At 44.1% G+C, this 12,283-nt stretch overlaps 2 protein-coding genes and 1 long non-coding RNA gene across 15 annotated transcripts in view; 2 read left to right on the forward strand and 1 right to left on the reverse strand.

The window, feature by feature from the left end:
• USP40 (ubiquitin specific peptidase 40) overlaps positions 1-4,553 on the forward strand; it is a 69,284-nt gene extending 64,731 nt beyond the window's left edge. For all 4 annotated transcript variants that reach the window (XM_020806823.3, XM_072977364.2, XM_072977365.2 and 1 more), the window contains one exon: positions 926-4,553. In XM_020806823.3, coding sequence (XP_020662482.3) covers positions 926-1,034 — 109 coding nt within the window. In that variant the 3' untranslated portion in view covers positions 1,035-4,553. The remainder of the gene's footprint in view (positions 1-925) is intronic.
• Positions 4,554-6,552: 1,999 nt separating this feature from the next.
• On the reverse strand, positions 6,553-11,449 carry LOC140701613 (uncharacterized). Its single transcript, XR_012080506.2, has 2 exons — positions 11,312-11,449; positions 6,553-6,762 (listed from the first exon to the last, which is right to left on the reverse strand). It is a non-coding gene; the product is annotated as an uncharacterized LOC140701613 (long non-coding RNA).
• A 246-nt stretch (positions 11,450-11,695) lies between these two features.
• Positions 11,696-12,283, forward strand: part of TRAF3IP1 (TRAF3 interacting protein 1) — a 41,281-nt gene continuing 40,693 nt past the window's right edge. For 7 of the 10 annotated variants that reach the window (XR_012080504.2, XR_012080501.2, XR_012080503.2 and 4 more), the window contains exon 1: positions 11,696-11,882. Coding sequence is in view for 5 of the 10 variants with exons in the window: in XM_072977380.2 (XP_072833481.2) it covers positions 11,760-11,882 (123 nt within the window). In the remaining 5 variants the exon portion in view is untranslated. The remainder of the gene's footprint in view (positions 11,883-12,283) is intronic. The other 3 variants (XR_012080505.2, XM_078378922.1, XM_072977393.2) reach the window with 1 other exon arrangement.

The following is a 12,283-nucleotide window of genomic DNA, read 5'->3' on the forward strand; positions in this document are numbered from 1 at the left end:
GAGTGAACGGAAGGTGGTGCTAAAGGGGGAGGGGCTGGGATATAAAGGGGGGTGTATGGAGTATGAGAGTCAGTTTGGCGATTTGTGAGTCAGTGAGCCAGAAAGTCAGTGAGAGTAGGGTTCTGTGTGTCAGTGAGTGAGATAAATTGATTAGCAACTTGTGATTTACCTATTATATATTACTGATCAAATAAACAAGTTTAAGTTTCAAAGCAACACATGTCTCAGTAAATAATTGGTACTGAATTGGTATTGGTGGCAGCAACTTGTGAAAAAGAGTGATCACCTCCTGGAGGCCTGAGATAATAGAGGCTTCAGCGCGCTCACAACAGAGGGAGCCCTCTGGGAGGCCTCCCAGGGCTTCTGCCGCCGCCGCGCGGGCTGCACCACCGCCAAGACTGGCGTCGGTGGGAGCCCACTAGGGCTTCCTCTGTCGCCGCAACCACCGTCAGCGGGAGCCCTCCAGGAGGCCTCCTGGCCTTCCGCCACTGCCTGGCCTGGGCTCCGCCACCGCTGCCTGGCTGGGATGCGTCCTTACCTCCTGGCCGTGCTCTGGCTCCCAGAAACCAGCCACGAAGCGAGCAGCGCAGATGAACCCAGTGCTGGGAGCCAGAGCCTGGCTGGGATGGGTCCTTGCCTCCCAGCCGGACCACCACCACCACATCCCTTTCCCAAACCGTTGGGGCGAAAGAACTACAAAGAAGCAGCCTCTTTACCACCAACAGTTAGTCTATTTGAATTTCCCACCCTTTTCCCCTGCCTTTTTCCGTTCATAACTCAAAAGCTCCGTTCGCAAGTCAAAGCAAAATTTTGCGAACAGAGTTGTTCGTAAGTCAAAATGTTTGTAGGTCAAGGTGGTCGTGAGTCAAGGCACCACTGTACTTGAGTTTATTAACTTCATAATGTATCTGTTTTTATTTTCCAGTAGTCAACAAAACGACTGTTTGCAGAAAGATCCTTTCCATGGGAAAAAACTGGCTAAACAACGTAAACCTGAAACTGCACTCTCCATCAGTGTAGGGGTTTTCAGCTGATTCACTGGGAATGGACAAATCTAACTACTGTCTTTCTTAACGCATAATGGAGTTACCTCAGTTGAACTAGCCGAGGAATAATCAGACACCAGCACGTTTAATGTGACAACTATCAGTGAACTGAGGATGCCTGGGGTCTCCTTGTATATTCTGCTGGGAGGAAATGCTTTAGTCCTGTTAACATTTTCAGCATTTACTCTCAGGGTGGGTATCTGATGCACTTTATTAATGAGAACATATATGGTAATTTAATATCTCGAATGCCTCTTTTGTAATAACCACAAATTTTTCATCTGTTGTATGCTGTATCACTGCTGTAAAGGTTGCTGTTCCCCATGGATTTATGTACACTAGAAGAGAATCTGAACACTGCTTCATGTCTTACCTTTTAAAGGTGAGATGCTGCTTTATTGCCTCCATGTTTGGATGACTCAAAATACTTCTGCAAATCTGATCTAAACAGTTAATATGTGTAGAAATTTCAAAGGGAATTTTTTCCCCACTGTGGTTTCCTTGGAAGAGAACACAGTAATCATTACTTCAAATTAATTTGTATTTTCTTTTCTCTGTATTGATCATATGTCCTTATGAAAAATACTAAGCATAATAGTTCAACACACATATCCAAGTGGTAATTTGATATTTAAATATGAAGTATTGGTCGTTAAACCCAAGTTTCTTTGGGGGAAGTGATGTGCCAAAATGCACACAAATGATCCAAGAGTCAATATAAAATACAAAAAGGGAAATGGCTATATAGACTGTGGTTTCTATCCAGAGATAGTACTTTTAAGAGTGGACAGGTAGCATGCATGATGTATATGTAGATTGCTCTGTCTGTGGAACTCTTTTGAAGTGCTGCTGTGGGTGGGCCCTAATCTTTGTAGCCATTCTTTGGGAAGAGAGAGAGTCACAGATGATACACATCAGAGAAACACGTGTTATTTCATTCTTGGTTGACTTGGTTTAATTTATATTCTCTCAGCTTTTCTTTTGATGCACAATGGGTGCTGTGAGATTACGCCTTTTCATCCCACATATCTGGCCTGCTTGTTCCACAAGACTGTGCAAATGTGAGATGAATTTTTTAGTATGGCATTTATATGTTTGCCTAAAGCAATGGATACTTCAGGCACACGGTTTTTCATGTCTTTATACTGTAATCAAATATTATTATTATGAATTGTTGTCTGCTGGAATAGATAAGAATTTTACTCTTTCCTCATACTTTAAGGAACGATGTATGAAATCTTCCAAACCCTACGATCTGTTCAGTCCTCTTTACGTAACAGTGGGTTAGAACTAGTAAAGCTTTTCTGCAAACAGAAGGACTTTCATTTATTCTTCTTTGGCCCTATAGACATCAGTACCTATATACAGTCTGGTATGAAGGGTCCCAAAAACCCTCACAACCAGTTTTTCAGAGGCACTGGGATCTCACTGGGAGGAGGAATTCAGAAAAAGTTGCTGCCTCCCATTCTTCCTAAGAACAACCAGGTTTGTAGAGCTCACCTTCATATAACTCTTGATCTAATAAAAACAGTGTGAAAATGAGAAATGGAGGAAAAGAATTGGGGATGTGGTCACATGTATTTTATTTATATAAATCAAAGAAAGTTTGTTTGACAGCAAAAGCTTTGTAATGGTATTTTCACATTACCCTCAAAGAACAAAGTCACTTTAATATATGACTGATAACATTGTTCATAGCATGTAGAAGATCATGGATATTTTTTTTTCTCTCAGAGTTCCCCTGGGGTGACAGTCCAGGATAATATATGGTTTATATTAAAGCAGCTTTGGAAAAATGACTGTCTTTTAACTTGGGTTTTGTGCCATTAGCTCATTCCCTCTGTCTGGCCTATTTCTCCAACATATTAATTCTAATATACTGTGTATTTAGACTGTTCAAGCTCTTTCAGCCTGTCCCTTTAGTGGGTACCTGATTGCCTATTCTGGACAAATGGACCATGAAAGTAGGGGGCTACTAAGAGTGTAAATGGGAAGAGTAAAGGATCTGAGCCAGCTGGCAAGAGGCAGATATTAGTGCAAGTAAAGGTCTATCCCTTCACTTCACTAATTGAGGGAAAGCTGTAACAATTTGCCAGTTATTTCTGTACATTGGTTTGTTTTTGTTCCATTTGTTTTTTGCAATTTTGGTTCTTGTTAACCAAAGCATACATTTTCAAAGGAATATACAGTGGGCTCGCACAACGATGTTAATTGGTTCCAAAAAAAAAACCGTTCTGTGAAAACATCGTTCTGTGAAACACCATTTCCCATAGGAATGCATTGAAAACCGGTTAATCCGTTCCAATTTGAACGGATTGCCATCCTTAAGTGAAAATCGGCATAGGAAACATCGTTGAGGGAAACGCGGTTCCCCAATTGAAATGCATTGAAGCCGACTCAATGCATTTGAATGGGTTTGCGAAGTCCCTTTTCGCTCCTGTAGAAGTGTCTTAAACTGTTTGAAACCTGTTTTAAATGCTTGCAATCGTTAGCCCACCTGCTGAAACCTATGCAAACTTAATTTGTTGTTGTTCTGAGTTTTCGTTAATTTTTGGTGAATTTTTTTATTCTCCATTGAAAGCCATTGAACGGTCCATCCAATGGCTTTCAATGGAGAATAAAAAAATTCACCAAAAATTAACAAAAACTCAGAACAACAACAAATTAAGTTTGCATAGGCTTCAGGAGGTGGGCTAACGATTGCAAGCATTCAAAACAGGTTTCAAACAGTTTAAGGCACTTTTAAATGAGTGAAGAGACGTTGTGCAAAAATTCCCCATAGGAAACATCGTTGTGTGAGGCGGCAAATTTTTCAGAAAAAGCCATCGTTGTGTGAATTTATTGTTGTGTGAGGCACTCGTTGTGCGAGGCACCACTGTATCCCAATTCTTTTTTAAGGTTCTCCAATACTGATCTGTTCTGATTGATTCACAGTATAGTGTGTTCCAAGAAAGAAGCACAAAAACTCAAGTTATGCTATCCTTGAGAATGCACATCTGACATAAAAGAGCTAAATGGTACCTTAGTGAGACACTAATGATTCTCATAAAGTGTGATTCATCCAAAATGTCACAAAAGGAGTCTGGAACTACCCTTTATGAGGTAGTGATTTTTTTTTTCAGATAGAGCTTTATATCTGGATCTTTTTTTCAGATACGGCTTTTTTAAATAATACTGATGTTGTTTAATGATGATGGGGCTCTATTTTTATATGCAGATAAAAGTATGTGCCTTTTATTAACATGCAATGCAGCAATAGTTACAAGCAAGCCAGTACTAAGTTCTTGGTGCATTTGCCTTGATTATTTTGTTAAAATATTATGGGACATTCCACAATTGAATATTGTTTAAATAACAATATTTTGTTTAAAATAACACCTTTGGAATGGGATGTTCTAGATCCAACAGTTATGGTTGTATTACATTGCAGATAACTTTTTTATATTTAATTTTGAATGAAACTGGTTTTTCATTTACTTGCAAAAAGAATAAAGAGTAAATGTTTCACTTTTAGTGTGTTAATAGTATATTTTTAACTAAGTCCAGCTGCCATGTCTTCAGCTGCAGTCAAGATGCCTGAGAGCTTGTGAATACAATCTTGTGTGCAGGAGTTTATAAACAGGCTTAGTAAACAGGCATTTTGTGTGCAATATTGGCTTCAGGCATATTGTTTGTCTGAGCTGTTTGGAGGTTGGTTTGTGTGTTTGTGGTGCTTTATTTGATTAGACCTGTTTACACTGCTCCAGGTACATGGTGCTAAAGGGAGAGGCTACAACTGAGAAGTTGCCACAGGATTTCCTGAAGAAGATGCTATTAGCTGCTTGATCTAGCTGCATTCAGATCCCTACAAGATTGTGAGCAGAGGCATTTTTGTGGGTGTTTAAACAGGGATGTTTGAGGGGGAGTTTTGTTTCAGCATTGGCATATGACAAAACGTGTAGATACGGAAGGAGCTTTTGAAGTGACCTGCAGTACATGTGACATTTCTCATCCTGCCTGAGGATGCAGAAACCTACACCTGTGACAAGCACCAACTGGTGGTCATGCTAGAAGAAAGGGTACAGCAGGGGGTTGGATTTAATGGGCTGAAAGGCCTCTTCCAACTCCATTATTTTGATTCTATGAGAGAAGGGGATGTCACTAGGGAATAAGAAAATACTAGGTCTTATTTTCAGGTTAGGTCTTATTTTTGGTAAAACGGTAAGTACAGGAGGCAAGTACTCAGAGAACACAGAGAAGCTAGACTATCAGAAACCATGTTTCATAGTACAGAATCAATATCAGCCCCTTGAACAATAGAAACAATCTCTAGCCCTTCCCATGGACAGGGATTCTGAGCTACTAGAAGAAGGTTGGTAGACAACAACAAGAATAGATGTGTCCTGGAGTATTCTGTGGAATGAGTTTTACCACTTCCTATAGAAGATGTGACTTGCTGTTAGGTGACTTGTTCCTTCAGGAGTGGCAGTTTTGAGTACCTGACATGATAGAGACCCTGTCAGGACTTATCAGTATAAGAGATGTGCACAAACTGTGCTTCAGCAGTTTGGCCCACTTCAGCACAGCCCCAAATAGGTTTCTGACGGGCGCTGTATGCTTCCCTCCTCCAGGTGATCAGCCACTCAGCAGCAGCAGTGCAGTTCCTTCCTCCACAACACCACTGGCTTCTCTGGGGAGGAAGTACATAGTGACCGCAGAACACCTGTGAGGGGACTGGACTACACTGCCAAAGTGTGATTCATACCCATCTCTAATTAAGACCAGTCACCATCTTCACTGCCTTCTGATCCACGTGGGAACAAATAATATTGACAGCCACAGTGTGATTGGGTTCATTAGAAATCTGAAGCAGTTCCTCTTTTTTTGCGGGAAATGACAACTGAGCCTCTTTTGAAACATCAAGAGATTTATTTGCCTTAACATTTGGCAATTCCACAACTTCTATAGGATCAAAACAACTCAGATTAGGTAACTGTCCATAACGTGATGATGAAAACTCCATTTGTAGATTGGAAAAGTTCATTGAGAGGGTGGTCCAACCCACTCCCGATCTGATGGTTTCCTCAGTGGAGCACTCTACATCATGCATATCATTCCACAACACGAGTGTCTAGCCCAGTCTCCCTCCTGTGGTGTTGGTTGAAAGACTGATTTGGTCTGATCACTTTTCTCCAGTGACCTTGCCCTCATGGAAAGACTACAACTGTCCATTCTAGTGTCTGTTACTGATCCTTTTTCCTTTCTTAATTCAGGATCTGGTAGCAATCCTCCCACTTTCAGGTTATGGAAGTCTTCTAACAATCTGCGTGTTTTTTCATATCTGTATTCATACTTTCTCATCTCTCTCTTCCTCCCTTGTTTCCTTGATATACTAAAAACTCTCCTCCCCCTTTGACCTTCTATATCCTCTTCCTATAGTGGTAGAATTAACTCCTCCTTTTTTCCTTTTCCTTCCACCAAACAGATTTCAACTTTTCATCTCTTCCCTTTGATTCCTTTCCTTCTCTTTCTTCTACAATCAATTCCTGCTTTTCTATTTTTTTCCACCTCTCTCTCTCTCTCTCTCTCTCTCTCTCTCTCTCTCTCTCTCTCTCTCCGATATCTCTATTCGTGAGGATGGCTCACTGTTCCTTCTGTCTTTTTTCTATCTCTCCTTCACACGCCTGCCCCCCGACGAATGTGCCGTCCTCTCCTCCAATGCAGCTCCCCATGCACCCTGTTGGGAAAAATAATCAGCATTAGTGTACTACCTTTCTTATATTAAACATTAAATGCAAACAGTTGTAAACATAGATGCCATCTTCTAGTCAATCTAGGATTAGTGTCTTTCATTCAATTCAGCCATTGTAGAGGGGCATGGTCTGTAACTAAAGTGAAGGGAGCTCCCAATAAATAATACCTCAGTAACTGTATAGCCCATTTTGCTGCCAATGCTTCTTTTTCGATAGTAGCATACTTTTGTTCTCATGGTGACAGCTTTTTACTCAAATACATGACAAGATATTACATACCTCCCTGAATTTGGGTCAACACAACATCTATTCCTCTGTCTGATGCATTGGTTTGTACTATAAATGGGGTATTCAAGTCTGGGGCATATCTACTGGACAAGCTATTTAACATCTCTTTCAATTGGTCAAACGCTTTTTGTTCTGCAAATCCCCATCTTATCCTACTGGATACCCTCTTCTTAGTTAAATCAGTGAGGGGTGCTGCAATCTCTGCAAAGTTATGTACAAAGTGACAATAATAACCTGCTAGTTCCAAAAATTGTTGAATTTCTTTTTCCTGGGTGGTGACCAATCTGATATTTTCTCTACTTTGCCTTGTACTTGATGAATTTTTCCTTGTTCTACCTGGAATCCTAAGAATTTCACTCCCCTCTTCACTATCTTACATTTAGAAGGATTCACCTTGAGTTCTGCTTTCCTCTACTCAATCAACACCTTCTCTAAATGCTCCACATGTTCTTTCCAACTATTACTGTAAATCAAAATATTATCGATATGAGCCCTGGCAAATGCTCGTACAGGTTCCAAAATTCTATCCATTAATCTCTGAAAGCTAGCAGCTGCTCCATGCAACCCGAATGGCATGCAGGTAAACTGGAATAATCATCTGGGAGTGAAAAAAGCAGTTTTTCCTTTATCGTTAGACCTTAATAGAATCTGCCAATAGCCTTTTGTCATATCTATAGACAAGAACTCAGCTCTCCCAAGTCTTTTTAACAGATCTTCTACCTTAGGCATAGGGTAAGTATCAAACTTGGATACCTCGTTTAATTTCCTAAAGCCAATACACAACCTCACACTTCCATCTGGCTTGGGGACCACTACTGCGTAACCTCTCCATGGACTGTAAGAGGGTTCTATCACTCTGAATGCCAACATTTCCTCTACTTCTCTATTAATTGTCTCCCTTAGGTGATGTAGCTAATTCCTTCCCCCTAACGACAACTTGAGGCAAGGTATTAATCTGACGTTCAACCATCATGGTGTACCCTGGTCTATTAGAGAAAACATCTTTAAATTTTTCTTCTATCTTTCTAACTTGATCAATTTGATCTGTTTTCAATTCTTCCCCTAAAGAGAGTTATTGTGTCACTTGCAAACAGACCATGGCCTCAGGACCTAAGTCATTTTCTTCTACTTCTCCCCACAATACTTCCCGTTCTGTCCATTCCTTCAATAAATTCACATAAAATATACTTGCAGCTCAAGAGTAACAGTCAAAACCTGTGAGATCCCAGCGTCAGATCTCACGAGTTTTGCTTACTGCTGTGCTGGGTGACTGGAGCCGGAGCTCCGGCTCACTCAGCAGTGATGGTCAGGCCGGACAGGAGCGGCGATGGTTGGGCCAGACTGGAGTGATGATCGGCGGGCCAGACAGGAGTGGCTCGCAGGCCGTATGTGGCCTGTGGGCCGCACTTTGCCCAGGTCTGACTTACGGTATATCACAAAAGTGAGCACACCCCCTCACATTTCATAAATATATTAGTATATATTTTCATGTGACAACACTTATGAAATAGCATTTGGCTACAATGTAAAGCAGTGAGTATACAGCTTTTATAACAGTATAAATGTGCTGTCCCCTCAAAATAACGCAACACACAGCCATTAATGTCTAAACCACTGGCAACAAAAGTTAGTACACCCCTAAGTGACAATGTCCAAATTGGGCCTAAGTAGCCGTTTTCCCTACCTGGTGTCATGAGACCCGTTAGTGTCACAAGTCTCAGGTGTGAAGGGGGAGCAGGTGTTATCACTGTCACTCTCTCAGACTGGTCACTGGAAGTTCCACATGGCACCTCATGGTAATGAACTATCTAAGGATCTGAAAAAAACAAATTGTTGCTCTATATAAAGATGGCCTAGGCTATAAGAAGACTGCCAAAACCCTGAAACTGAGCTGCAGCACAGTGGCCAAGACCATACAGCAGTTTAACAGGACAGGTTCCACTCAGGCCTCGCCATGATCAACCAAAAGAAGTTAAATACCCGTGCTCAGTGTCACATCCACAGGTTGGCTTTGGGAAATATGAGTACTGAGTACTCATGAGTACTGCCAGCATTGCTGCACAGGTTGAAGGGGTGGGCAGGTCAACCTGGTAGTGCTCAGACCATACGCCACACACTGCATCAAATTGGTCTCCAGGGCTGTCATCCCACAAGGAAGCCTCTTCTAAAGATGATGCACAAGAAAGCCCACATACGGTTTGCTGCAAACAAGCAGACTTAAGGACATGGATTTCTGGAACCATATCCTGTGGTCCGATGAGACCAAGATAAACTTACTTGGTTCAGATGGCGTCAAGCATGTGTGTCGGCAACCAGATGAGTACAAAGACATGTGTCGTGCCTACAGTCAAGCATGGTGGGAGTGTCATGGATCTGGGGCTGCATGAGTGCTGCCGGTACTGGGGAGCTACAGTTCATTGAGGGAACCATGAATGCTAGCATGTACTGTGACATACTGAAGCAGAGCATGATTCCCTCAGGAGACTGGGCTGCAGGGCAGTATTCCAACATAACTACTCCAAACACATCTCCAAAATGACCACTGCCTTTGCTAAAGAAGCTGAGGGTAAATGTGATGGACTGGCCAAGCATGTCTCCAGACCTTGACCCTCTTGAGCATCTGTGGGACATCCTGAAACGGGAGGTAAGAGGTGCGCAAGGTCTCTTAATATCCACCAGCTCTGTGATTTCATCATGGAGGAGTGGAAGAGGGCTCCAGTGGCAAAGTGAAACTTTGCTGAACTCTATGCCCAAGAGGGATAAGGAGGTGCTGGAAAATAATGGTGGCCACACAAAATATTGACACTTTGTCCCCAATTTGGACATTGTCATTTTAGGGTGTACTCATTTTGTTGCCAGCAGTTTAGGCATTAATGTGTTGCCTTCTTTTGAGGGGACAGCACATTTACACTGTTATACAAGCTGTTACTCACTGCTTTACGTTGTAGCCAAGTGTCAGTGTTGTCACATAAAAAGATATAAAAAATATTTATGAAATGTGAGGCTGTGTACTCACTTCTGTGATATACTGTACTTGTAGCAATGTATGGAAGTGAGAGCTGGGCCATAAAGAAAGCTGACCGCCGAAGAATTGATGCTTTTGAATTGTGGTGCTGGAGGAGACTCTTGAGAGTCCCCTGGACTGCAAGGAGAAGAAACCTATCCGTTCTAAAGGAAATCAACCCTGAGTGCTCACTGGAAGGACAGATCCCGAAGCTGAGGCTCCAATATTTTGGCCATCTCATGAGAAGAGAAGACTCCTTGGAAAAGACCTTGATGTTGGGAAAGTGTGAAGGCAAGAGGAGAAGGGGACGACCAAGGATGAGATTGTTGGACAGTGTCACCGAAGCAACCAACATGAATTTGACCCAACTCCGGGAGGCAGTGGAAGACAGGAAGGCCTGGCGTGCTCTGGTCCATGGGGTCACGAAGAGTCATACATGACTAAACAACAAAATGCGAGTAGATAAATAGGTACCGCCATGGTGGGAAGGTAACGGCATTCCGTGTCTAGTCGTGCTGGCCACGCAATCACAGAAACTGTCTATAGACAAACGCTGCCTCTACAGCTCGGACACGACTGGACTAAATGTCAAGGGGAGCCTTTACCTAAGACAGAAAAAGTTCAGAGTGGCTTGTTGAGCAAAGATGGGGAGCTTGTGGCCATCCAAATAATGGACTGCAATCTGCATCAACCAGAAGCACCATAGTCCATGGTGGGGAAAGACAAGTGTAGTGCAACAACATCTGGAAGCGCATCGCGTTTCCTATCCATGATGGATAGAAATAAGTGAGAATGCTCACAGTGTACTCTTTTTTCTTTTTTGCCTGTCAGACGAAACAGAAGGGCCAGTGACAAATACGTTGTGGCACTTTACAGGCTAACCGATGCATTTTACTGTAAGCTTTTGTGGATCAACCCTCCCCCCTTCCTTAGGCATCAGAGTGAGAACTTTTATTTTTATTTCTCCTCCTTTGGCCCTCAAGACAACCCTAAACTGGTCGGGAAATGAGCCACAAATGAGCGAGTTCCAACGCCGCCTTTTGCACCTGGAGCAGAGAGACCCTCTCCATTAACTATGAGGACTTGGGAGATATTTAAGAAATCCCTGGGTGTCCCGCCGGAATCGGACGTATAGCCACCCTAATAGGGTCTTCAAAGTAAGCGAGGTATTTGAGAAGCGGTTTTACCCGTCCCTTCCCACCCACCCCGGGGAGTTCCCTCGGCTGATCGGGGATTCGAACCTTGCCCTCCAGAATCCTAATCGGTCCGCTTCACCAGGCTGGGAACAATCAAGAAATCAGGAACAACACCTAAAATACTACAGTTGAAATTCTCCTGAACCTCAGGCGCTGGAAGGGGGGCCAGAAAAAGGCCACACGCGCGCGCCCCACTGACCGCGCCTGCGTCAACACTCGCCCCCCAACCCACGGACCGCCTCCGGACGCAGCCGCTCCAGAAGAAGAGCGGTCGCGGTTCCTGACGTCATCGCCTCCCGAATCCACCGCCCAATAGGAAGGCGGCGAAGCGGAGTCGAAGTTCCGAACGCGACCAAGGCCGCCCCCCCCCGGCCTGTTACCGAGGCCGCGAAGTCGCGTAGCAACGGCGACGAAGGTCGGGGCGCGGCCTCGCAGCGTGGGGCGTGCCGGGAGTTTTGCCAGGGCCTGGTTGGGGTTCCTGCGGAGGGTTGCCATGCAGGGCTCTATGGTCCGCCGTACGCAAGAGCTGCTGGGGCGAGTGATTCGGAAGCCGCCCCTCACGGAGCGCCTGCTCAGCAAGCCCCCCTTCCGCTATCTGCACGACGTGATAGGGGAGGTCAGGCTCGGCGAAAGGGGGCGCGGTGGGAGGGGGGAAATGCCTGGAGGAGGGACCGGGTCGCGTTCTCTGGTTGCCAGGCAACCAGAGAGGTAGCGTGGTGGAGGGATGCTTATAATCGAGGGATTCGCCACTTGGCCACTACCTGTCGCCCCTCGGCTGAAGCGCCCAGGCCGTCTCTCTCGCAATCCCTCATGCACTCTCAGGGCCACATCCTGGCCAGCGCGGTCCGCTTTGCAGCAAACTGCCCACGCCGCCGCGTTTAGGTGGAGAAGATGCATTGGTTTGGACCATAGAGCACAATGGCAACCTTAGTTAGGGGTGCAGTTGTTGTTAAGTCGTGCCCGGCTCTTCGTGACCCCATGACCCCAGGGGTACAGTACTAAACACTATTTCAGAAT

This window comes from Pogona vitticeps, chromosome 1, assembly GCF_051106095.1.
Source record: "Pogona vitticeps strain Pit_001003342236 chromosome 1, PviZW2.1, whole genome shotgun sequence".
NCBI lineage: Eukaryota > Metazoa > Chordata > Lepidosauria > Squamata > Agamidae > Pogona > Pogona vitticeps.